The sequence below is a fragment of the Artibeus jamaicensis genome, unplaced genomic scaffold (assembly GCF_021234435.1).
Source record: "Artibeus jamaicensis isolate MK-2021 breed Jamaican fruit bat unplaced genomic scaffold, CSHL_Jam_final scaffold_461, whole genome shotgun sequence".
NCBI classification, from domain to species: domain Eukaryota; kingdom Metazoa; phylum Chordata; class Mammalia; order Chiroptera; family Phyllostomidae; genus Artibeus; species Artibeus jamaicensis.
The window spans coordinates 13288614-13314992 of record NW_026522045.1 but is presented as its reverse complement, the minus strand read 5'-3'; the positions used below and the strand labels follow the sequence as shown (position 1 = coordinate 13314992).

The following is a 26379-nucleotide window of genomic DNA, read 5'->3' as shown; positions in this document are numbered from 1 at the left end:
GCCCTACTTAAGGAGTAGTTACATTTATATAGTCCTAAAATTACATTTGGCCCTTTGAAGGCAACCACAAAGCTGATGTGGCCCCTGATGAAAATGAGTTTGACACCCCTGATCTAAATAATGCTAAATTTACTTGCTTAACTTTGACCTTGCCTCTCCCATGGTTGAACAAGGTTTAGGAAATGCCAGGTCAAAGTTAAGTAACTCATACCATTCATATCACTAATGGTGTTTAATGCACTATAGATGCTTTTAAACTGTTTCAGAATTTGAGAAATGTTGATCTAGAAATTTTTCTGTGACCTTATACCTAAAGTTTAGGGATAATTACATAACAAAGACACTGCATATCAAGTGTACAATAAGTGATTAAGTATTGACTAATATTAGGTGCCAAATAAAGCTGATTAACTAAGAAATTATTCTTTAGTCAAAAAATAGAGATAAAAATCAGAACAATTTCACCCAAATTCTATTGGAAATCAAAACAAAGTTCTCTGAGTCCTCAGAAAAAATTTCCCCCAACCCTGTAGTGCCTCTCTTCAATATCTGAAAATAATGGAAGGAGAAGATTGCCTTAAAGACTTTTTTAGGTACTATATTCTAAATGCTGATTAAAATAAAATAAATTGAGAAAAACAAAAATAAATTTAAATAATTATATTATTTGAACTGTCAGAAAACTGATGTGCTTTCATTTTATTAGTATTTTTTATACTGTAATTTAATTTGAAAATGTGATTTGTTGTTTTAACTACTAGAATTGCCTATTCTTTCGATGATCAAATGGGGGAAATTCCTTGTAGTAACAACATATAATGATAATAATTCTAAGATAACTATAAGATATTCCTAATTTTATATTAGAAATACATACAGAAATTCTTATATAAATTCTTATATAAGAATTAAAAATTCTTATAATTCTATTATTTTAATTCTAAAATAACTTTGTTTCGACCAATTAAATGAGGTATATGCCTGAACTTTTTAAACATACATTATCTGCAACATGTGAAGTATAGTTGTAAATATATATATATAACATGATGCTTTTGATTCATTTTAGAGTCAGAGAAGCTATATGATACCACAAAAATATGACAATCTCTCTGGGTCAGTTTCCTATGATCTCTAAACTCTCTTTAAGGTCTAAGAACTGGGATTCTCTGATTCAGTGGTGAGGAACAGATTTGCCCTCCCTTCAGTTTTGTGATCAAGATTAACCATAAAAATAGCTTTTAAGGGATTAACCTATTATTCTGGCAAATTGTAGGATTGCCTAACCCATACAGAAATGAATATAAATCTTCTCTTACCAAATGAAATAAACAGAACTAGATTTTTAGATGAAAATATTTGTAACTATGTGTGGTGACAAATGTCAAGCTTACTGTGGTAATTATTTGGCAATATACACATATATCAAATTATGTTGTACACCTTAAACTTATACATGGTTACATGTCAACTTTATTTAAATAAAACTGGGAAAATAAAGAAAATACATGTATATAACTTGTGACAGAACCTGCTATAAAAGGTAATTCATATTAAGAAAAGTTAATACTAAATCATTTATTTCAACTATTGTTAGCATTAACAATAACTGGAGGCCAATTGGGAAAAATAGCTCCTCAACTCCATAGAACGACTTTTAATGGTCTTTCATTACTGAAAAACATAATGGTAAACTGTAAGGGACCGGTTTGTTTTGGCCTGGCAAATGTGACTCAGCTCTGTATGGAAAACCTACAGAAGAGAAGTGGTGGGCAGGAGCCAGATTTTCAAACCAAGTTTTCCCGTGGGAATCAGGCCTAGAAAATGCATACAGATTGTTATGGCTTGCTCTTGCTAAAACTCCATCACCCTGGTCTAAAACAACAAATGTGTATTGTCTATCTTGAAGGTAATACCCAAAGCCTGTATGAGTTCTCCCAATAGAGCTAATGAGCTCATTGCCATTCCCCTTTGCATGTTATTTTTATTTCCTTGATTGTACCTAAAATAGACAATAATATTCTATGTAATAAATAATAAATCTTTCTCTGATGTAAGACCCCAAGAAAACAATAAAAGCCTGTCTAGGCAAAGGCTGGCACGCTTCCCTTTTGAGAGAGTGACCCAGGCACCATAGGCACTCTCCCCTTGAGAGAATAGTCGTGCCTGTTCCCTTTTTCCGCACAGGATTATTGCCACCTATACACTGATTCTCGTCATCAACCACAACAGGTGGACTCTGCTAGACAGAGTCTGTGACAGTAAACTATTTAAAAAACATTTTTAACAGCATCCTAGAATTAGAACATGTCACTTCTTTTCATGGTGGACATTTAAACACACTTTGTGGCTTTTTTCCAGATGGCAGAGGAGTGAATGGAAATCATACTAACCTCCTCCCAGGGTGAATATGAAATTAACAACTCAATTGTGGGGAAACCACCTGGAACAAACAACTGAGCAATAGCCAGAGAGAAGCCGTAACACTTTGGACCACAGAAGAACCAGTTTTTGCACAGCTTGTCTGGTAGGGAATGTGGCAGAGACTCAAGATGGCTGGCTGTGTTCCGACAGGTGGCAATGCCAGAGAGATAATTAAGTGGCCAGTTGGATCCCCTTGAAAAGAATGGGTCTAAACCCTAAGTTGGGGTCCCCAGCCTAGAGCACTAGAGCCAAAAAAGTACACAAATAACAACCAGCAGTGAAAAGCAATGGGGCTGCAGAGACAGATAGCTGGTGACTCAAGACCTGTTGTTTAAAGGACCAACACACAAATTTTCACTTGAGCCACTTACCCTGGACTCTGGGGGTCCAAAGGTGGGGGCAGAGTGTGCTGCTGACACCAGTGAGAGAGACAGGACTGACCTCTGGGGAAGAGAACTGAGAGTAGACACCAGGATCCTGGTGATCAGTCATCCCTCAGACATCTGCAGTCATCCTACTCAGTCAGACTACTCCCCTTCCAGCAGTAGCAGCAGCTTGAGGGGAAACAGCCCACACCCCAGGAGGAATTCCGCCCAGCCCTACAGTGCTTAAATCGGTCTGCTGAGTGCAGAGTAGCCAGATTAACAATTGAAGGAGACAGCCAGGGAAAGCAGATCACTGGAAATATCAAACAGGCTGCATAAGGTAAGACAGGGTCAACATCTGACATCACCAGGTACAGATCAGAAAGAAAAACACAGTAAACTCGAGAGGCTACTGAGACCAAAGCCACTATGGTCTTCTTCCTGATTTGTGATATTTTGTTTCCTGAATAACTTTTTAACATTCATTTCTTGTCCAACGAGTTTGTATATTTTAAGTCAATAGCTTTTATACTATAGTGCACTTCAATTTATATATTTTGCCCCTCCCTCCTCTTAGCCCATTTTACCTTCCTCTTTCCTGGCATTCTCATTTCAAATTTGGTTTTCTCTCAACCTACAACCTCTTTCCATTCGGTACTCTTACTATTTCTCCCATGTCCAAACACACAAAACCAATTTTCTTCTCAAGGGTCATTTCACATCCTTTTGCCCTGCTCTTAAAATACCCGAGTTCTCCTTTCACCTTTAACAATCTTTGCCAGTTGGTTGTGGGTAAGGAAGTTGTTGTTGCACTGTTTTTTTATTTTTGTCTCTACAGCTTCACTAATTCTATATTTTCAATATCAAATTTTACTGGTCCCCTCTATTACACTTTTCTGTCTCAATTTTAATTTTGCTGCCTTACCCCTTTTTCTTTTTTGTCTTCTATTTCTCTTTCATCCTGCCCTTTTCTTTTTCTTTTTTTTTTGCTTTTTCTATACATCCCAAATTTTAATTTTTCCCTCCTTTATCCTGGTTTTTGTTCCTCACTCTTAGTATTCCCTCTCCATCATTTCAAAATCTCTTCCCATTCCTCTAAACATCTTATGTACTTTTGTTTCTTTGTTCCCTCTTATTCCCATACAACCTATATTAATTTTAGCTTATTTGTTGTTGATACTACTGTGGTAGATCTTTCTCTCCAATTAGGCTCCTACATTTTTATTAATTATTTACTTTTTCCTTCCTTTTCCTCTCACTCTTCCATTTTATTTTATATCATTTTAATTTCTCTTTAAATTTAAGACTATACACTTCCCTTCTCATACTCTATTCCACATTCTTCATTTCCTTTCTTTATTCATGAGGTAAATTCTACCTTCTCTCTTTCCATTGCTCCAACTCCCAACTCTTACTAGTGCTACTCCCTCTACCCTCTCAAAAACACTTTTTTCTCAGTAGGTCATCTCATATCCATTCTCTTTTCTTATAACAGTCTTAACCTTGTTACACCCTTATTAATACTAATTCATTTGCTGTTGACAGTGGGACTGTGGGAGGGAGTTATATTTACAGGTGTGTATTTGTTTCCTGGGCTTTTTCATTTTCTTCTAATACCACCTGCATGATAGCACATAAGACATGGTGGGAGGAGTGACCCTCAGTGAACCAGCAGTAGGGAAGGACCCACCAAAGATCCAACAACAATAAAAACCCAATTACATCCAGAAAACCATCATAAAAGGCATAAAGGGAATCCCAAGAGCATCAAGTTAAGGTAATCAAGGAGACTGCACCACTGAATCTCACAGGTCTCCTACCATAGAAGTTCGCACCACAAAGTTAGGCAGTCAAAACACATCAATTTAAGATGCAGGAGCAAACAAGAGGAGTCCCACAAATAATGGGAAGACAAAGAAACAACTCCCAATCTAAAATGGAAGGAGGAATCCTCAGAAAGAATGCTAAATGAAAAGAATGCAAGTCAACTATCAGATAATGAGTCCAAAACAATGGTTATAAGGAAACATAAAGAGCTCAGTACGAGTTACAAAAAATACAGGGAAACTATGACGAACTTACTGCAAACTATATCAGCATTAAAAAAGGACATAAAAACAATCAAAAGGGCAAAAAGGAAATGAATACAATTTCTAAACTGAAAAACACAGAAGGCATCAAAGACAGGCTCAATGAAGGAGAGGATCAAATCAGTGAGCTGGAGGGCAAGGTAGAAAAAACTCCCAAAAATAGCAAGAAAAGGAAAAAAGACTTAAAAAGAATGAAGAGGGGTTAAGGGAAATGAAGGGCAAAATGGAATGGAATAATATCCATACAATAGGGATACCACAAGGAGAAGATCGAGGGATAGAAAACCTGTTTGAAAAGGCAATGATGGACAACTTCCCTAATTTGATGAGAGAAAAAGCCACACAAGTCCATGAAGCCAAGAGTTTCCCAATGAAGAGGAACCCAAAGAATCCCAATGCAAGACACATCATAATTAAAATGGCAACATTCAAAGACAGAAACTTAAAGGAAGCAAAGGAGAATTAGGAAGTAACCTACAAGGGAGCCCTGAAAAGGCTAGCAGCTGACATCTCAACAGAAACATTACAAACCAGAAGGGATTTGCAAGAAATATTGCAAGTAATGAGAAGAAAAGGCCTGCAACCAAGACTACTCTATCCAGCAAGACTCTCAATTAAAATGGAAGGACAAAAAAGGAGCTTTACAGACAAAAGAAGACTGAAAGAATACATGGCCACCAAACCAGTATTATGAGATATGCTAAAGGGACTGCTTAAAGGAGAGGAAGAAAACCAGTGAGAGAGAAAGGGACATAGGTATGAATGGAGTAAAATGGCAATGAATAAGGACCTATCAAAAATAATCTTAAATGTAAACAGATTAAATGCTCCAATCAAAAGATATAGGGTAGCTGAATGGGAAAGAAAATATGACCCACACATATGCTGCCTACAGGAGAACCACCTCAGAACAAAAGACCTACACAGACTAAAACTTAAGGGTTGGAAAAAAATTTTCCAACCAAACAGACAAGGAAAAAAAGCTAGGGTAGCAATACTTATATCTGAAAAAACAGACTTCAAAACAAATGCCATAACAAGAGACACCAAAGGACATTTCATAATACTCAAGGGAGAATCCATCAAGAAGACAAATATTATAAACATATATATCCAACATAGGAGCACCCAAATATATAAAGAAAATCTTGGAGGACGTAAAGATATAGACAGCAACATACTTATACTGGGGATTTACTTGACAGGGGATTTTAAAACCCCACTGTCAACAATGGATAGATCTTCCAAACAAAAATATCAACAAAGACATTGCGGCATTAAAAAACACCCTTGATTAAATGGACTAAACTGATATATATAGAGCCCTTCGTCCCAAATAAGCTAAATACATATTCTTTTCAAATGCACATGGAACATTCTCAAAGATAGACCACATGATAGGACACAAAACAAGCCTCAACAAATTCAAGAAAATTGAAATCAGAGAAAGCATCTTCTCAGACCACCAGGGACTGAAAGTAGAAACCAACCTCAAGGAAAAAACTCAAAAAACACTAAAATAAATGTAGACTGAATAGCATGTCATTAAACAATAAACAGATGAATAATGAAATCGAGGAAGAAATCAAGATTCAGGAAACAAAAGAAAATGCACTCACAACAGTACAAAACTTATGAGACACAGTGAAGGCAGTCCTGAGAGTGAAGTTCATAGCAATACAAAGACAGAAATGTGAAATAAACACCCTACCCTACATCTACAAACACTGGAGAAACAAAAACAAGGACAGACCAGAGCAAGTGGAAAGAAGGAAACAACCAAGATCAGAGCAGAATTAAATGACATAGACATGAAAAGCACACTTCTAAGGATCAATGAATCCAGGAGCTGGTTCTTTGAAAAGATAAATGAAATTGACAAACCTTTAAACAGGCTCATCAAGAAAAAAGAGAGAAAGGACCTAAATAAACAAACTCAGAAATGAAAGAGAGATTACAACTGATACCACAGAAATACAAAGGACTTGTATTTTTTGTTGTAAGAAATACTACAAACTCTATGCCAAGAAATTTGAAAACCTAGGTGAAATGGAAAAATTTCTAGAAAAATATATTCTTCCAAAACTGATGAAGGAGAAAGCCTGAAAAGATTGGTAACAGCTGACAAAACTAAAAACTCCTGTCACACACAAGTTTTGGATGAGACAGTTTCAAAGAAAAATTTTACAAAACATTTAAGAAAGACCTAACCCCTATACTACTTAGACTATTCCAAAGAATCCAAGAAAGGGCAGACTGCAAATTCCTTTTATAAGGCCAATATCATCCTATTCCCCAAACCAGACAAAGACACAAAAAAAGAAAGAAAACTACAGGGCAATATTGCTGATGAACACAGACACTAAAATCCTCAACAAAGTACTGGTGAACTATATTCACCAATACATCAAACAGATCATACACTATGATCAAGTGGGATTCATCCCAGGGATGCAAGGATGGTACAATATTTGCAAATTAATAAACATAATATATCACATAGAACAAAAGACAAAAATCACATGATCATATCAATAGATGCAGAAAAGGCATCTGATAAGGTACAACAGCACCCATTTATGATAAAAAACACTCAGCAACCTGGTAGTACAGAGAGCTTATCTCAACATAACAAAGGCTGCATATGAAAAACCTACAGCCAACAGCATATTCAATGGACAAAAACTAAAAGCTTTCACAGAAAGATCAGGAACAAGACAAGGATATCTGCTTTCACCACTTCTATTCAACATAGTATTGGATGTCTAAGCCACAGCAATGAGACGAGAAGAAAAAATAAAGGAATACAAATTGGAGAGGAGGAACTAAAACTGTCATTGTTTGCAGATGACATGATAGTTTATATAAAAAACTCTACAAACTCCACAAAAAAACTACTCAACCTAATAAGTGATTTTGGCAAAACAGTGGGATACAAAGTTAATATTCAGAAATCAAAGGCACTTTTGTACACCAACAATGAAATACCAGTTACAGAAATCAGGGAAAAAAATCCCATTTGATATAGCAAGAAGAAAAATAAAGTACCTAGGGATAAACCTAACCAAGGAGGTAAAATATCTGTACTGAGCACCAAAGAAAGAAATTAAGGAAGACACAAATAAATGGAAGCGTGTACTGTGTTCTTGGATTAGAAGAATTAACATCTTCAAAATGTACATACTACCCAAAGCAATTTATAGAATCAACACAATCCTCATTAAAGTACTAATAACAGTGCCTAGCTTGTATAGCTCAGTGTATTGAATGCTGGCCTGTGAACCAGTCACCAGCTTGATTTACATTCAGGGCACAGACCTGGGATGCAGGCCAGGTCCCAAGGAGGGGGGCACGTGACAGGCAACCACAAACTGATGTTTCTCTCCCTGTTTCTTCATCTCTTCCCCTCTTTCTAAAAATAAATAAATAAAACCTTTAAAAAATAAAATACCAATATCATATTTCATATATAGAACATTTCAAAACTTTATATGGAATCGTAAATGACCCCGGATAGCCACAGCAATTTTGAGAAGGAACAAAGTAGGAGGGATCACCATACCTGATACCAAACTATTTTACAAAGCCACAGTAGTCAAAACAGTCTGGTACTGGCATAGAAACAGAGACCTAGATCATTGGAACAAAACAGAGAGTCCAGAAATAAACCCAAGTCTCTATGGTCAATTAGTATTTGACAAAGGGGGCAGAAGCATAAAATGTAGTAAAAATAGCCTCTTCAATAAATGGTGTTGGGACATTTGGACAGCTACATGAAAAAAAAAAAGAAAATTGACCACCAATCTACCCCATATGTGAAAGTAAACTCAAGATAGATAAAAGACTTAAATATAAGTCATGATACCATAAACATCCCAGAAGAGAACATAGGCAGGAAAATCTGATATTCCAAGCAGCAATATTTTCACCAATATGTCCCCTACAGCAAAGGATATAAAAGAATAAACAAATTGGATTTCATCAAAATAAAAAGCTTCTGTACAGCTAAAGAAAACATCAGCAGAATGAAAAGGAAACCAAATGTGTGGAAAAATATATTTGTCAATAATCTTTTGGACAAGGGTTTGATCTCCAAAATATATAAAGAACTCGCACAATTCCACAATAGAAAGACAAACCACCCAATTTAAAAAATGGGCAAAGAATCTGAACAGATACTTCTCCAAGGAGAACATACAGAGGGCCCAGAGACATATGAAAGGATGCTGAGCATCACTAGCCATCAGAGAGATACAAATAAAAACCACAATGAGATACCACTTCACACAGGTCAGAGTAGCCATCATACATACAGCAACAAACAAGTGTTGGAGAGGTTGTGGAGAAAACAGAACCCTGGTGCATTATTTCTGAGATTGCAGACTGGTGAAACCACTGTGGAAAACAGTATGGAGTTTCCTGAAAAAACTAAAAATGGAACTGCATTTTGACCTTTCAATTCCACTGCTAAGATTATACTCTAGGAATCCTGAAACACTAATTCAAAAGAACCTATGCACCCCAATGTTCACAGAAGCACAACTTATAGCCAAATGATGGAAGAAGCCTAGGTGCCCATCAGTAAATGAGTGGATCAGAAAACTGTGTTACATTCACACAATGGAATACTATGTAGAAGAAAGAAACAAGGAGCTCCTACCCTTCACTACAGCATAATGCTCTCAAGTGAAATCAGCCAGGTAGTGAAAGACAAATACCGTAAGATCTCATCTACAAGTGGAAACTAATCAACAAAACTAATAAGCAGGCGAAACATAATCAGAGACACTGAAATAAATAAACTGACAGTAACGAGAGGGGAGGAGAGAGGGAAATAACAAAGGGAAGAAGTGAAAGGGTCATCAATGAACATGTATAAAGATTCCAGGGACAAATCCAAAGGGGGGTAGGACTGAGGGTGGGGTGGGTGGGGTGGCTGAGGCGGAGGAAAGAGGTGGTGAGAAAATGGAGACAACTATATTTGAACACTAATAAAAATTGATTAAGAAGAAAAAAGAAAACAAAATTAGAAAAGCATAATTTATGAAGGAAACACAATGGTTCTAAAACAAAATTTGGCCACAGGACCCTATTCAACCTCTTCACATTTGAGAAAGAAGACAATAAAGAAAAAGAATTTCCCAGAGCAGTGATCCTTGTTCAGAGATGCAAAACTAAAGAAGTATTACCAACAGCCACTTGCTTTCATATCCTTCTCTTCCCTTCTTTGACCTAAAGCATTCTAATATAAATTAGAAAAAATTAAAATAGCACTTTGTTTGAAAATATATCATATTGGCACAGAAATACTGAGGGTTGTTCTTGGTTGGTTTTCAATTTAAGAGACTTGCAGTTTCTACTCAGTCTATAGACAGGGGATTGAGGTAAGGGGCAATAAAGACCAGAACATTCTTTCCTGTTTTGATGCACTGGAAATATCCATTCACTTAAATCTCTAAATAATACTATAATTCTCTAACTGTAACCCCAAATAAGACATGGAATATGAAATTAAATATGAAATTCAATAAAGACTTTGCTTTCTGTAACATGTAGGTCTATGCATTGTACTTTGAATTCTAGGGAAATATCTCTAAGTGTATTCCTCCTTCTTAAAACAAAAACTGTAACCAAAAGTAAATGTATTATTTCAATGAAATTTTTTATTTTCAAACATGCCACATAACTGGTTTTGTCTTAGAAATCACCTATGAGGAAAGTTGAGTTTTACAAATGACAAATGAGAAAACTTAAATTCAGAATACGGAGGGAGAGGATTTAGGAATCTTTTTCACTCCTAAATTTTTGGAGAGGGTACTACCCACCGACTTCATACTAGTGGTGGAGAAACAAACAAACCTTATACAAAAGGGGAAATGCACAGTAAAAAAGATATATGTTCTCTCACAGACATCATTGCAACTGTATCAGTTCAGCGAAAACTTGTAAAAGCACACCTGACAGTAAATGAACAACTTTTAATATGTATTGCCTTACCACACAGCCTAATGTAATATACCCTAAAATAATCACTATAAATGAAAAAAAATTCCATTTAGTTCCCTGTATCAATTAGAAACAGTGCTACACAAGACATTATGGGTAACAGATACTGAGTTAATAGTGTATTAAGGTTAGTTTCAAAATGCGTCATTTGCTATGTTTTCAACTTGAGCAAAGTTTACAATGTTATAAAAACTGGGAATTACTAAACTTAAAGGTATTTATTCAGAGGGGTTAATTATTTTTAAGTCTAGTAGTTATCACCAGAATATTAATGAACAATGACATAAGAATGAAGTTACTGAAATTGAAATTCATGGCAAAATGTGTATACGTGTGAGTAGAAAGTGAAGCAAATTTCAAATAAATATATGATTAAAGGGAAAAAGACAGAAGTAAGTTTTAAATACTTTACATACTTTGAAGCGTTCCATGTCCCAAAGAATCTAAGAGAGCAGGACTGTAGCCATCAAAATAAAATGATAGAATACTGATATAAATATTTGCAGCAAGGAAGTAAACAGTCATAGGCAATGAAAATTTAGAAGTGAAATACCAAGAGAAATATGTAATGGTATAAAGCACCTGACAATATTTTTCAAGAATATTAAAGTTAGGAAGCATATGTGCTACATTCCTGTTTGAAGCTAGCTATATTTGCCCACCTTCTGTCTAGATACCTAAAAAATCTGTTAAGAATTAAAGAACAATACAATATAAAGATTGTTAGAATGTTCATATAATAACCATTTAACAAGGAATTGTGTTTGGTGGTTATTCTAAACCTTTCTCCATGTAATCTTTCACTGGAAAACATTACAGCTACTGGCTTTAATAACTCTCTAATTTTTAACATCACCATGTTTTACTGAATATTCCCAATAGGTAGCATTATTTGACAAACCCTAGAATACCACTAGGATATTATATACGCTTAGCACTGCTGTTTTAGGTGCCATTCCTATAAAAGCTTGATACTACAAATTTCAGTGTACAATGTCATTGTCACATCTTTCTTCTCAACAAGAGACATACTAGATACTTTGAAATCAAAGACAGTATGAAACAAATCAGTGTTTCCAAGAACCAATGCCTAATCCTAAACAAGATAGAGAAAACAGTACTAAGTTATCATTTATGGAAAGCCTACTGTGCTTCAGGCAAAGAACTCGAGAATGAGTTCCTTCTCAACTAAACTGTAGAAATTGCTCTACAGCAGAAATTATGTCCTCTGATAGCAAAAGTAGATTTTATTACACACATATTAAAAGACTAAATGAATAAGTAGGTTTGACATATTTAGCAAGTAAAACTGAAAGTACCTGGTAGCCAATCACATAAAAAGGGTGGTGACACCATTAAGAGATAAGGATCTCAGAAAAGTGAAAAGGAAAAATAGAATTTTGGTTTGGGGCACATCGAGTTTAAAGTGCTTAGATAATTGACAGACATGACCAGTAAGCACCTGGAAAATATCACTGAGGAACTCATATCAGAGTTGGGGAACATACATAGGGAAGTCAAAAGCAAAAGGTCTAGGAGTGATGAAAATACCAAGAAAAATATATAAAGGAGAGAATCAAAAATAGAATCTAAAACAATTATTTAAAGAGGAAAAAGATGTGGCAAATAACTTGCAACCACGTAAACAAACTAGGAGTTTCTCCACGTGAATTTTACGAGTAGAAATCAGTATGTTTTGAAACAGAAATGTCAGAACTGAAATAGGTTATTTACTTGTAACTATCATATAACTGAAATTTCTTGGAATAGTCCCAATTTCAAAAATCCTGTCCCCCTGTTCCCATAAATGATGGAAATACAATGTAAGTCAGTGTTTCAATTACAATTCCCAGACCATGTTTTGGTCACTGAAACAGCATAAAAGTCCTTTTTTACATTATGCTCTGGTCTGTTTCCTCATATGCAAAATGGAACAGTGACAGTAACAATTTCATAGGATTATAAAGATGAAATGAGTTCACACTTATAAAGTGCTTTGAATAGTACCTGATACATATTAAACATTTAACCAGTGTTAACTTTTACTGTTATTTATCACACCCAAGTCCCCCATAAAATATATATACTAACTGTACAGTAGAAAACTAGCACATGGCTATGAGGACCACGCATTCCAAATCTTTCCCCAAAATCAATTTCAAATAATTTCCCCATACAACTCATTTCTCAGACTGTATTCAGGTTTTTGGTTCTCTCTAAAATACTGAATTTTCTCTTTTGCTTCCTTATTTCTGGAAATCTAAATACCTCTAACAGAAAACTGCTGAATAAACTACACTTCACTTACTGATTTTAAGTACCTAAAGCCCTGTCAGATAATAAAACCAAATTTTACTTTTCTGAAAAAATGTTAATAGAATTTTGACTGCAATTAATCTTTCTTAAGGACCAGTAAGACATAAACTTGGCAATCAACTTATTTTGGCCTCTTTCCTCATCTGTAAAATGAGTTTCACTAGGCATTTTTAAACTAGTTCTAACTCCAAAAATCTACAATTGTCTTGAAGTCTTCATTCATTCAATCCAGTATCAATTCAATGCTTGGCATTTTACTATATTTCAAAAACTCAGGAATCAAGGTTTCTAAGTCTGAGTTAAGGTTGTCATAAACCAAAGGAAAACCAAATTGTGTAATTCCTACTACATTAATTAAACAACTTCTGGAAATGAAAGAAAAAACTTTCCTTGGAAGGTACTGAATTAACCAAATACTATGCAAGCAAAAAAATAAAACAAAAAGTTTACAATGTACCTTATGGTGTGGTAGGGAAAAAAGCACAGGACTCGGGGGAGGCTGGGATGGGAAAAATAGACAAAAAACTGTACTTGAAAAATAACTAAATAAAAAAAAAAAGCACAGGACTGGAAGTCAAGGAGCTTCTTCCAGTGGCAGCTCTGCCAAAGGCTTATTTCATACAAGTCTTAAGCTTTGGCCTTCCTCATTTGAGAAATTATAGGCTTGGACTAGATGATCTTAAGGATTCCTGCAAAATCAAAATGACTAAGATACCCTGATTTTTAAACCCCATATTTCATAAAAGTATGGTCAAGAGATGTCACTACACACAAATGGAACCACTAGCTTAAGCAGAAGCTAAATGAAATGGAATTTGGGTTTTCTATTCTAGTGGGAAAGAAGCATAGGACTTGGAGCTCTATATTGTTTTTCATTTGTCTGAAGTTTGAGTAGACCCTTTCATTTGTTTGTGATTCTCTACAGTTAGTCCCTTTTGACATAAAATAACTAAAGCCTGAAGGATCAACATCCATTTTAAGCCAGTTTTCCTCAAGTTAGAGAAATACATTTAAAAGACACCCCAGAAAAGTCAAATTCTCTCCATGGATTTAAACAAGGCCTTTCCTATAACTTTAGTATTAATATTAATACACAATTTTGATTATGGTCCTGTGAATTTTCAACTATGTAAATTACTTTTTATTATCAGCAAAATCTTAATCCAAATTGGCTTCCTCCTGCTACCTAGAATATTCCTCAGCCAGCATCTTCTACCATTAGTTAAGAATTTATTTTAATATTAGCCTAAGCAAAACACAATCAGGAAAATAAATCTACAGAAATGTTATACAACAGATCCCAAGTAAAATGTTTAGAATATTCAACATTGGGAGAAATGTATCTGAAAGTAGCTCTTTATAGTGAATGAATGCTCTATTTTTACGGATGAACAAAATCTAAACTTTACCAGAAAACCATGAACACTTAAGGATAATCTAGGTTTTTTTACAGGTCTTGACACCACTTACAGTCATCAAAATTTCAGAAAGTAGGCTGGAGCAAAAGTAGGTTTAGTTGTTCTTGTGAAAAATAACACAATAACAACAATAAACTTTTCTGAGTACTCACAACTATAAAGCTACTTTTGCCCCACTGTATGTCTACCTTGAGTTATATGAATTGTAAAACCATATTCATTTGTAAAACTAATTTTTAAGTAAATTATATACAAACTCCTCTATGATGTTACAGTAAATGTTTCAAATAACACTGAGGGAGGCTTCTTAAAACACCCCCAGCAAATCCTACTGACTTAAGTCCTTTGGATTTATTCTTCTGAGACCAGTGGAGTTTTTGACATTAGGCAAGATTATTGTCACTATTTATATTCTAGAGCAAAAAAATGAATACATTCACTCCACCCTAATCTTCAGAATAAAAGTTTCTCCAAGTACAATGGATCAACTGGATTAAGTGTTCATATTTTTAGGTATTTACTGAGCTTTTTATTTCACTGAACGTAATCCATCATTTTTGCTTTTTAAAAATTTGGTTTCTTGAATTATGAAGCTAAAGATGCAGACTCTCAAAAATTTTTTACAAGTTCATTAACTGTTTCATTTTCTTAGAAAAATCTAACTACATTTGAGATGCTTGTCAAAGTTTCTAATTTAATTCTTTTTTTTCGTAATTCCTATTCTAGTTGGGAATCTAGGATAAAACCTGTAAATGCTCATGACATATTTCTAATACTAAAATATGATGATTTGGGGAAAGTCTAATAAATTTACTGAACTATAATTACTATTTGAATCCAAATGTTTATATTCACAGAATAAAATTTTCTAACATTCTATAGATGTAGAAAGTTTATTAATTTATATTATTCTGCAAATATATATTTTGTATGTAATTTGATTTAATCACATTCCATAGGCTGGATTTAGGGGGGGTGTTTTTAAAGTGTTGAGCATTTAGTGTTTATTTTTGTAATCCAACAACTTTATCCAAAAATGCAGAAAACTTTTCTGGCTGGCCAGGAGGAAAACATTTCAGTGTTGATAAGTCCATTGACTGTAACAGCCCAGGAAGCGTGCTAAAACAAAAGAAGAAAAATGTTAGGTAATACGGGAGAAATTTCCAGAATTCATCTGCTGCCCATTTGATGAGTGAATCTAACTGCCAAGAATACCTGAAGCTTCTCAAACTATACAAATGAATTTAAATGTATTTTAATATTATATGTTTTCATACTAAAACTAAAGCAATACAAGAGCACTACATGTCAACGTAAATTCAAAAGATATGTCAAATGAAATATTTCAGAAATGTCATTTCATGAAAGATGTGATCACATGGCTTTGGAATACTTCTCAGGACTGGGCAAATAAAAATTGAAGCAAAATTAATTAGTGAAAACAGAATAAATTAAGTCAAAAGTAAAAATCTGTAGACAAGAACAATAAGCTGGGGAGACTACTAGACCATGCATGAAGATTGTGAAACAACTTCTTTTTCCAGTAATTTATTATCATTAATCCAACATCAATGTACAATTCCCATGTGTCTTAGAAATAAGGTTCCAAACCACAATATAAAAATATTACTTCAGCCCTGGCTGGCGTAGCTCAGTGGACTGAGCGCGGGCCTGCGAACCAAAAGATCGCGGTTTGACTCCCAGTCAGGACACATGCCTGGGTATCAGGCCAGTTTCTAGCAGGGGACGCACAAGAGGCAACCATACATTGATATTTCTCTCCCTTTCTCCTTCCCTTCCCCTCTAAAGATAAATAAAATAAAATATTTTAAAAATATATTACTTCAGTAATTTTATTAAACCAGCCACTTAACTTAGAATGGGCATAAAATCACCCAGTCTAGATTTGGTGCAAATAAATCATATACCTAAGATGAAAACACAACCAATTGTTGATTCTTAAGGCATTCATATGTGTGACTTTCTTGAAATTAATATAATAAATGACTTCTAAAACTTAAAAAAATTAATAAGATAGAAGCTTGTACAGCTTCCTTTTCAGCCTGAATAAAGAGATAGGATGTGTTTATGAAATCAATGTTTTTCCCTTTTTGAATGTACTGACATAAAATCAAAGACGATTTGACATTTAAAATGAAAATACTCATCAGATGTGTCTGGAAAAACTAACTTTCATTAAAAAATTAGTTTATTTCTGTTCAAAAATGATGGTAACCCCTAACAATATAAACTACCCAAGAACAGATATGCCCATTATCTGAGATCCACGTAAATTGTGATTATCCAGATTCTTCCTGGCTTGCAATAATACTTTTAAGAATGGCTTTGACATCCAGTCAAGATGGTGGCACAGGCAGACATGGCTTGTGTCTTTGCACAAACACATAAAAATTATGACTAAAATACTGAACCACCATCACTCAGAATCATCAGAAATCAAGTTAAATGAGTTAAATGGAAGTCTAACAACTATGGAATTAAAGAAACCATATCCACCCAGACTGGTAGAAGGGGCACAGAAGCAGAATGGGCTGGTCCCACACCCACATGCGGTGGTTAAATTTGGAAGGGATATCTCGAGAGTAAGGAGTCCCAGACCCACACCAGGCTGGCTCCACAGCCCAGGGTTCCAGTGCCACGAAGATAAGTCCCCACAATTTCTGGCTGCAAGAACCAATGAGGATTGAGTTGGTGGAGGAAACTTCTGTAGCCTCAAGCAGTTCCTCTTGAAGAACCCTACATGGACTCACTGACTCAGACTCACCCCCTCTGAGATCCAGCACCGGAGAATCAGCCTGAAAAGCACCAGTAGCATACTAGGAGAAAATGAAGTGTCTGACATTAAGGTAAGCAGGGGCCATTCCCCCTTTTGTAAGCCCTCCTCCCACAGATTGAACAAGCTGCAGCCATACATGATACTCCATCAACCTGGCTAACACTGTTTCACCTTATTTGGAGATCCCCAGAGACTCCACCCCACCCCACTCAGGGGCCCAGCCAAGCTACCTTTCCATGTGGATGGCTGGTCTTGGCTCAGGTTTTATGACATCTTAAAATCCTCTCAAATAAGCAACAGCTGGCTTCAGTGAGCCCCAGGCCCAGCATTAGCAGCAGCCTGGCTGGATTCACAGCTTGGCTTCTCCTGAGAATATCCATGCTACTTCTCCTGAGTAGCAGCCATCTCAGATTCCTTTAGAGTTTAGGTAGCATGGTCCTGGGCAAAACACAGGTGGGAGCTGACCTGGTCTGTACCACAAGGAATGGGCCAACACACCCAGTGGACAGCTACAGACCACATCCAGACACTACCACCTTGCCCCTACACAGCTGATCCTCTACAGAGGGTGGAGATTGGTATAAATGGTCACAGACAGTCCTTACACCTAACTGGCCTGGGTAAATCCCTCCCATTGACCTCCCAACAGCAATCAAGGCTCAACTACAAGAGAAAGGTGTACTCAAGCCCACACAAGGGGTGCACCTCAAGTACCCGGCTTGGGTGATAGGGGAGGCTATGCCATTGAACCATACAGGACACTTACATTAGGCTACACTACCAATACATGGAGTCAAAGCAGCTCTACCTAATACACAGAAACAAACACAGGGAGGCTGCCATAATGAGGAGACACACACACACACACACACACACAAAAAAACATGGCCCAAACGAAAGAAGAGATCAAAACTCCAGAAAAATAGTTAAACGAAATGGAGATAAGCAAGCTATCAAATGCAGAGTTCAAAACACTGTTTATAACGATGCTCACTGAACTTAAGTGAGGACCTCAGCAGGATAAAAAAGACCCAGTCAGAAACCAAGGGTACACTAATTGAAATAACAGTTTATGGCAGGGGTGTCCAAACTTTTCATGTCTCTTCCCCACACTGGAAAAAGAGTTGTCTTGGGCCACACATTAAATACAATATAACACGTAATTGCCAAAATATGTCATAATGTTCCAAGTAAATTTATGATTTTGTGCTGGGCCACATTCACAACCATCCTGGGCTGCATGTGACCCATGAGCCACAGGTTGGACACCCCTGATTAACAGGAAAAAAAACAGTAAAGCGGACGAAGCAGAGAATCAAATCAATGATTTGGAACATTAAGGAAGAAAAAAAAAACAACCATGCAAAACAAGAAGAAAAAAGAATCCAAAGAAAGAGGATAGTATAAAGTCACTGGGACAACTTCTAGAGGTCCAACATTGGCAGCACAGGGGTGCCAGAACAGAAAGAACAAAAAATTGGAACTCTATCTGAAAAAAATAATGAAAGAAAACTTCCCTAATTTGGCAAAAGAAACAGTTACACGAGTACAGGAAGCAGAGTCCCAAACAAGATGGATGCAAAGAGATCCATTACAAGACACAATTAAAATGCCAAAAGTTAAAGATAGAGAATTTTAAAAGCAGCAAAAGAAAAGAAGTTAATTTTCCATAGAAGAGTTCCCATAAAACTGTCAGCTGTATTCTCAAAAGAAACTTTGCAGGCTACAAGGGATTGGCAAGACATATTCAAAGTCATGAAAAGCAGGGACCTATAGCCAAGATTAGTCTACCTAGCAAAGATATCATTTAGAATCAAAGGGCAGATAAAGAGCTTCCCAGTCAAGACAAAACTAAAGGAGTTCATCATTACCAAACCTTCACTACATGAAATGTTAAAAGGACTTATTTAAGAAAAAGAGGAAGATCAAAGCTATGAACAATAAAATGACAAAATTACATTTTATCAACAACTAATCTAAAAAACTAAGCAAATAAGAACAGAGACATAATCACACATACAGAGCATTTTGATGGGTGTCAGATGCAAGGGACTTATTGGGGAATGGGTGAAGAAGTGAGGAAATTAAGAAGTACAAATTGGTAGTTACAGAATAACCATGGAGATATAAAGTACAACACAGTAAATGGAGTAGCCAAAAAACTTATACGCGTGACCCATGAACATGAACAATGGTGGGGGGATTGCCTAAGGGAGTGGGGGGTGCTGGTTTGAAGGGGGCAAAGGAGGAAAAATCAAGACTCCTGTAATAGTGTACTCAATTAAAAAAAGGAAAATAAAAGAATAGCTTGTATATTACAAAGCCACCCTGACATTCCCTCTCCTCCCTCATTATAGGGATTAGGACAACAATTGCTCATGAATCAATCAATGAATCTGTCTCCTGTCAATGAGAGCAGGAATCTGCTTTGTTCACTGATGTTTGCTTAGTACCTAGAATAATGCCTGGCATATACTAGGTGCTTAATAAATATTTAATAAATGAGTAAGTACTTACTGAGGGCCTAAGAGATAGACACAGGAAAGTTAAAAGAAACTATGTTCTAACCTGTTTCTCCTAAAGTTTATTTTTCTTTTCTAATTCATTTCAGTTTAACAAAAATACAGGGCAGGCAAACGTATGTTTACAGTTGTATGTGAACATTTATTCTTGTGTTACTGTTTATTAATTATAATACATATTTGTATTACAACTATAAACCTAGTTTTGCCTATACCTGTATGTATTTTGCAATACTTCTATGAGGTTTTTGCTTTTTATTTTAATTTTTTTAAGATTTTATTTATTTATCTTTAGAGGGGAAGGGAAGGATAGAGGGACAAAAATATCAATGTACGGTTGCCTCTCGTGGGTCCCCTGCTGGGAACTGGCCTGCAACCCAGGCATGTATCCTGACAGGGAATCAAACCGAGATCTTTTGGTTCGCAGGCCCATGCTCAATCTACTGAGCTACACCAGCCAGGGAGGTTTTTGCTTTTTAAAACATCAAATTAAGATAGCTTTTAAACTCAAACAATTGGAAATTACTGACTTGACTTTTTGGCAAGCTTCTAGTGTCTGAAAAAGAAATAATAGAAAACAAAGCAATTTTCGTCGCTCTATTGTGATGATCGGTTCCTGTTGAATTCTAATGTACTTCTAGAAAATAATGCTCCTTATCATAAAGTAACTCCCCTGCTTAAAATATTCCAATGACTTCTGGCTAAACCTAGAATAAAATCAGAACTCTTACATGAGCTATCCCAGCCCAACATCAGCTTATACTACATTCTCTCTTGCTCACTATTCTTCTGCCACACTAACCGCCCCTGTTCCTCAAACACACCAAACTCAAAGCTCATTCCTCACTTAGGGCCTTTGCAATTGCCACTGTTCCTTCTGCCTCTACAGCTTCACATAACTGGCTCTTCCTCATTATTCAGGTCTCAGGTCAAATGTCATATACCACCATGCCTTCCCTGGCCATTTTATCTCATTAGTCTTCACTCAAGCTATCACACCACCATGCCTTATTTTCTTCATAGCACATTTCACCATGTGAAATTATATTGATTGTTCATTTATGAACTGTTTACTATCTCCAACCAGTAGAACATAGCACCATGGGACTTTATCTCATGTTTACCACTATACCCACAGCACCAAAAACAATGCTTGCCATATATTAGGTACAGCTGAATTAATGAATAAGCAGCAAACATGACATTCTAGTGGATTTATTGAAGGAAAAATCTGAATTAAAAATAAGCAAATGCTTCCCTGGCTAGTGTGGCTCAGTGGATTGAGCACAGACCTGAGAACCAAAGGATCGAGGTTCATTCCCAGTCAGGGCACAGGCCTGGGTTGTAGGCCAGTTCCCAGCAGGGGACGAAAGAGAGGCAACCATACACTGATATTTCTCCCCCTCTCCTTCCCTTCCCCTCTAAAGATAAATAAAATCATTTTAAAAAATAAGCAAATGCCTTCCTTGAATAGTGAAAATCTAAATAATGAACTCAAAAATTATATTCTTGGAGATTTGAGCACTCAGATAAACATATCTTACATGAACGCACACACACTCAGATATTTACATGCAATGATACAGGCATAGATCACAGAGTGGAAGACAAATGAGAGTCTGATAGGAAAAATGAAAGAATGCCTGATAACTGGGAGAATGTGAGAGGTCTAAGAAACAGATGAGGTAGGTAGGTGGATAAGAACAGCTAGGGAAGACTTAAGGCAGGTCAAATGATTAGTCTCTAGTATACCTGCAGGTACAGTAGAAGAGATGCCCGTCTTTGTGTAGCTGCTTTGCCAATTCTAGCTGATGGTTGTTCATCAACTTTTCATTTACAACTACTATAAGAGGCTTTCTTTTTTCCAGAGTCTCCAAACAGCTTCCTGCACCTACAAAAATACATCAAATTTGTTAATACAGTTAAGGTGTTCCACCAAGTTTTATGGTAGAACTCAAAAAAAGATGAAAAGCTCAGTACGCAAAACTAGAAAGGACTTTTAATTACACATTCAAAATACCAAAAGTATTGTTATCAGTTGCGCTCTAGTATGTGTTATAAACCTAACTTGAAAAATGCATTTTTTAACACTGCCAACAATATCATAACCTGTAATTCAGTGATCTGCTACTTGCCTTCTAGAAGGATGCCCTGGGCATGGGTCTCAAATGCAAGTAAGATTCAGGTTCAACATGCTGTCCCTGAAACTGCACTGCATGCACAGCTATTCAAAAAGTAGAAAAGCAATCTTCAGAATGGCAACAGGGACCGATGAAGGAAAACTCTGACCACTCCTTATGAGTCTCCCTGTGAGGTACCATCCCCAAAATAGCCAAGAGTCGATCTCCACTAATGAGCATACATACAATGTTTAGGTCAATTCAAGTTTAAAATCTAAAATCATCTGATATTTTATATGGGAGTGAGGAGATAAGTCAGCAGAAAAATCCTTTTAGGGTAAATAATCATTAAGTAAATTATTTTGCCCATGGTTAAAGTTGGGCCCTGGTGATTAATTCCCCATCTTTCTACCATCCAGAAATGATAAATTCTACCAATAATATTCTCAATTGTTTGTTCAATTATTATTCAAGAGGGCTACACTAAGTTACTGTAGTGATTTTATTTTACCTCCAAAAGGTACAAGCTTCTGTTCTTATTTACATTCTATAAAAAAATTAAATCTTAAGGTTCAAAGGCACTTTACCTGCGTGACTAATAATTAGATCTGCATTCTCAAGATCTTCTTTCAATGAATCTTTGTACCTGTAAACATCCAGGGTGAATGACTCAGTACTGTATGGTTCAGGTACCACCGTTCCTCTACCTATTTGTAGGACGAGTCGGTTGTAACCAAGGCTCTTGATGACCTGAAACGGGGTAAAAACAGAGAGAGAAGAGAAAAGGAAGCAGCCTTTTAAATAGGTTACTGTAAAAACGGAGTAACAAACAAACCCTAAAGTAGGTGTTCAGATCGGAACACCGGCTGCCAAAGTCTAAATGCAGCAGATTTCTGTTAGTGTTTCTCAAAATGACCTATTTTCTCCTGTCCCGGGCCCTGATTAAGTACCTCACTACTAGCCCTAATGCATCTAAGCGACCCACCTCACTGAACCATTTAGGAACTGGCCCCACAAAACAATCTGAGACCAGGTAAGGACACTGGAAAAAGCGCTGAAAACTCGGGGGGAGAGCAACTAAGAGGTCCGTTCTGCCTCCCAGGTCTGGCTGCGGGAACGAACCCAGGAGAGACGCCACGCCACCTCGGACAAACGACGGGCCACGAGCGCGCCAGCGAAGGCAAGGGGCAGATTAGGCTCCAGGGTGCCTAGGGAAAGGCGAGGAGGGAAAGGCGAGGAGGGAAAGGCGGCTACGCCAAAGAGATGAACTGGGTCCAGCCGGTTTGAGTGAGAACCAGGCCTGGCGCAACCGGCTCAGGCGTCCTGGTTTCCAATGCAGCGTGCAAGGCCCACCTGGCGCAGTGGGAGAAGGCGGGGAGGCGGATCTAGGCCCTAGAGGTGGAGCCGCTCGAAGGAAGGGCGAAGCACGAGAACAGTGAGAAGGAGGCGGAGAATCCGGTCGGCAGGAGGAGCCAGAGAAAAGAAAGGGGAGGAGCTGCACGTACGGGATCCGGCAGGGGCCGAGGACCCTCAGGCAAGGAGGAGCAGGAGGAGGGCCCAAACAGGCCCGGGGAGGAGCCAGCAAAGGGGTGTAGGCACTTGAGATAGTGCTGGGAAGCTTTTTTCCTAGCGCGGCTGCTGAGCAAGGGTACGGAGGATGGCGACCGCGCCGAGTGGTGAGCCAACCCTCCTGCCTCCCCCACTCACGTGCAGACAGTCGGGCGCCACGACGCACGCAACGAGGTCGTCAAAGCTGGTGGTCCCAACTGTAACAAACACGCACTTCATCGCGAGGGTTACCGAGTCGGGAATCGCAAGCGCCGGATGTGACGTTAAAGGCCACGTGAACTGCCACGTGAACTGCCACGTGAACTGCCACGGTAGGCGGAAGTTGTCCAAGGCTAACGCGGGCTTCGGGAAGTTGGTTCACTCGGCGCGGTTGGGGGCGGGGCCCATCACTGCCTAATGTCCTGTGTGTCGGGCACTGTTGGAAACGGTGTGCGTGTTGGAAGGGGCTGGCGGGACCCTCTCATTAAGAGGGTGAGGAATTAACAGATTTATTTTTTTCAAAAGTGCAGTTGAAAAATAATGATGCCTCGCACCTTATGCTAACAGTCATGTCTGATTCATTGCTTTGGGTACCACAAATTTTAATGTTACAGAAGTTTAAGATTCTTTATTTGCTATTATGTTTTGCCAAGGCATATACATAAGAGTGATGGCTTTAGGAGTCTCTGGAGGACCTGTGAAATAAAAAGTGCTCATTAACATGGGCTCTTCCAACTGTGGTTCTCAAGAAGCCAGAGTTCTTTGCCCTCTCTTTGGAATCTGCAGCAAGACAATCAGGTACCTCCATAAACACTGTGTAAAATAGAGGCATTAAGGCCTGAAGTTTATATCTATAATGAATTGAAACCACCCATTGAACCATTTAAAATGTGAAATTAAGATCAATTTAAATTATAATGAAGCGTAAAATTATACATTAGCATGACTGTCTACCAAAGGTACATTTCAATTAGGCAGTCAAGTATAGGAGTGGTGATTTCTCAAGACTCCTTTCTCCTACCACTATTAAGATTATTGTCCGCTTTATATGGTTCTAATGTTTTCTGTGTCTCCTACTTAAAATATCACTGACTCATATTTATACTTTGCCTGCCTGGTTATATGCACCAGGGAATCTGTGAGAAGAAATTCTTTTAAAAGAGGAAAAGGATTGGAGTTGAATTAGGCATAGATCATAGGATGAAAAAAAAAAACTCTTTTTACCTTTAAGTCGTGTAGCTTGGGTAATTTTCTGAAGAGTGACCTGCCTGCCAGCTACCCCTCTCTTGGTACCAAATTTCACAAATTAATGATGCAGTGAAACTAGAGTGTCATAATTATAGCGAGAGTAGAAAGATCATGGTTGAACAATAAATCATAAACATAATCATGTTTTCTGCCCAATAAGAGGAATAAACTTTTCATTGAAATACAAAAATAAAAATATTCCAAAATACTCTGTAATTCAGAAAGACCTTTACCTCTTGTGTGTCTGAAATCTTTTCCTATGTCTGGAAGATACGAAATTTAAGGAGCACTGTTCTGATTAGCTCACAGAGAGAATAAGCACATATATAAATTAAATGTTCTTAAATTCCCCCCAAATAGAGAAACAACTTCTATTACTTTAAATGTGCTACACTTTAATAAAACCTCTTCCAGAAATTGATCCAGAACTATTTTAAGAATCCAAGGTTACATAATTGATGAACATTTTGGGTGTTAAGTCTTTTATCTGTTTATTAATGTTAAGTATAATACCAGCATGCATTTTATTTACTTGGGTATGTTTTCCCTAAATTTATACAGGCTTACCGATCAAATAAGTTAACATTACTTCTAAAAATGGTGATAATTATGAAAAAGGTAAATTTGCATGGATGAAAAAGGGGCCACATACTAACCCTGACAAGCTCAGGGAAGGCCTGCATGGTGGGCCTTACAAACTCAAAGACTGAAAGCAATCACATAGGATGGTCTGAAATTAAAACTTTCTAAAGGCAAATTATGGTGTGTAGTCTTGTGCTAGGCCAGTATCTTCTTTGACAGAGGTCAATCTTTACCTTAACTGAGGCTGTCTATTGTCTTTTTGAAAGTAAGATAACACATCTTTTGAATGTCAAAGTAATGTCCTTTATTCAGGCCCCTAATCACACCCTGCCCCTGTATCCACCACCCCAGAGCCCTTCATTGTTATTTTGTTCTCTGAATACTATCTCTATGTGCTTTAAATGCTGATTGTTAACTACCCTCTACCCACCGATGTAAAAGAAGTATGTGTCTCTTCAGCTTACTCTTTTTCCAATCTCAGAGATTTTGCAGTTTTGCTATCTCCTGCCTCCCTAATCTACCACCAATGAATTTCATGTAACTCCTCCCTTATATCTCCTCCTTTAATTGTAATGTATAAAATAAGCTTCCAAACCGCCATTCTTCCAAGCATTTTGTGAATGCCGAGATTTTGTTTCCCAGCAATTGTCATCAGTTTCACTCAAATAAATTCATAAAAATCCTCTACAGGTTTGGACATATCTTGATGGCATTTGTTTTCAACTACATTGAATTCCGACAAACTATTTCAACAGCAACAATGCTTTGTACTATGCTAACTTGAAAGTGATTTCCAAGATCTTTAAGCAACTTAAAATCATGGACTGACATGAAATTGAGTTAATTAAGGTATACTGATTACATAGCTAGATACTTTTTAAGTAAAATAGAACATTGAGACCTTGGTTTCAACTAAACATAATTGCTTTGGCTGGTGTGGCAC

General features: G+C 37.0%; 1 protein-coding gene across 1 annotated transcript in view; it reads right to left on the bottom strand.

Moving 5' to 3' along the window:
• The window catches only part of ALG13 (ALG13 UDP-N-acetylglucosaminyltransferase subunit), a 107267-nt gene extending 83351 nt beyond the window's left edge, over nt 1-23916 (bottom strand). Inside the window, 3 exon segments of the mRNA XM_037142524.2 lie at nt 21691-21829; nt 22646-22808; nt 23766-23916. Coding sequence (XP_036998419.2) covers nt 21691-21829; nt 22646-22808; nt 23766-23846 — 383 coding nt within the window. The 5' untranslated portion in view covers nt 23847-23916.
• Nucleotides 23917-26379: the final 2463 nt, after the last annotated feature.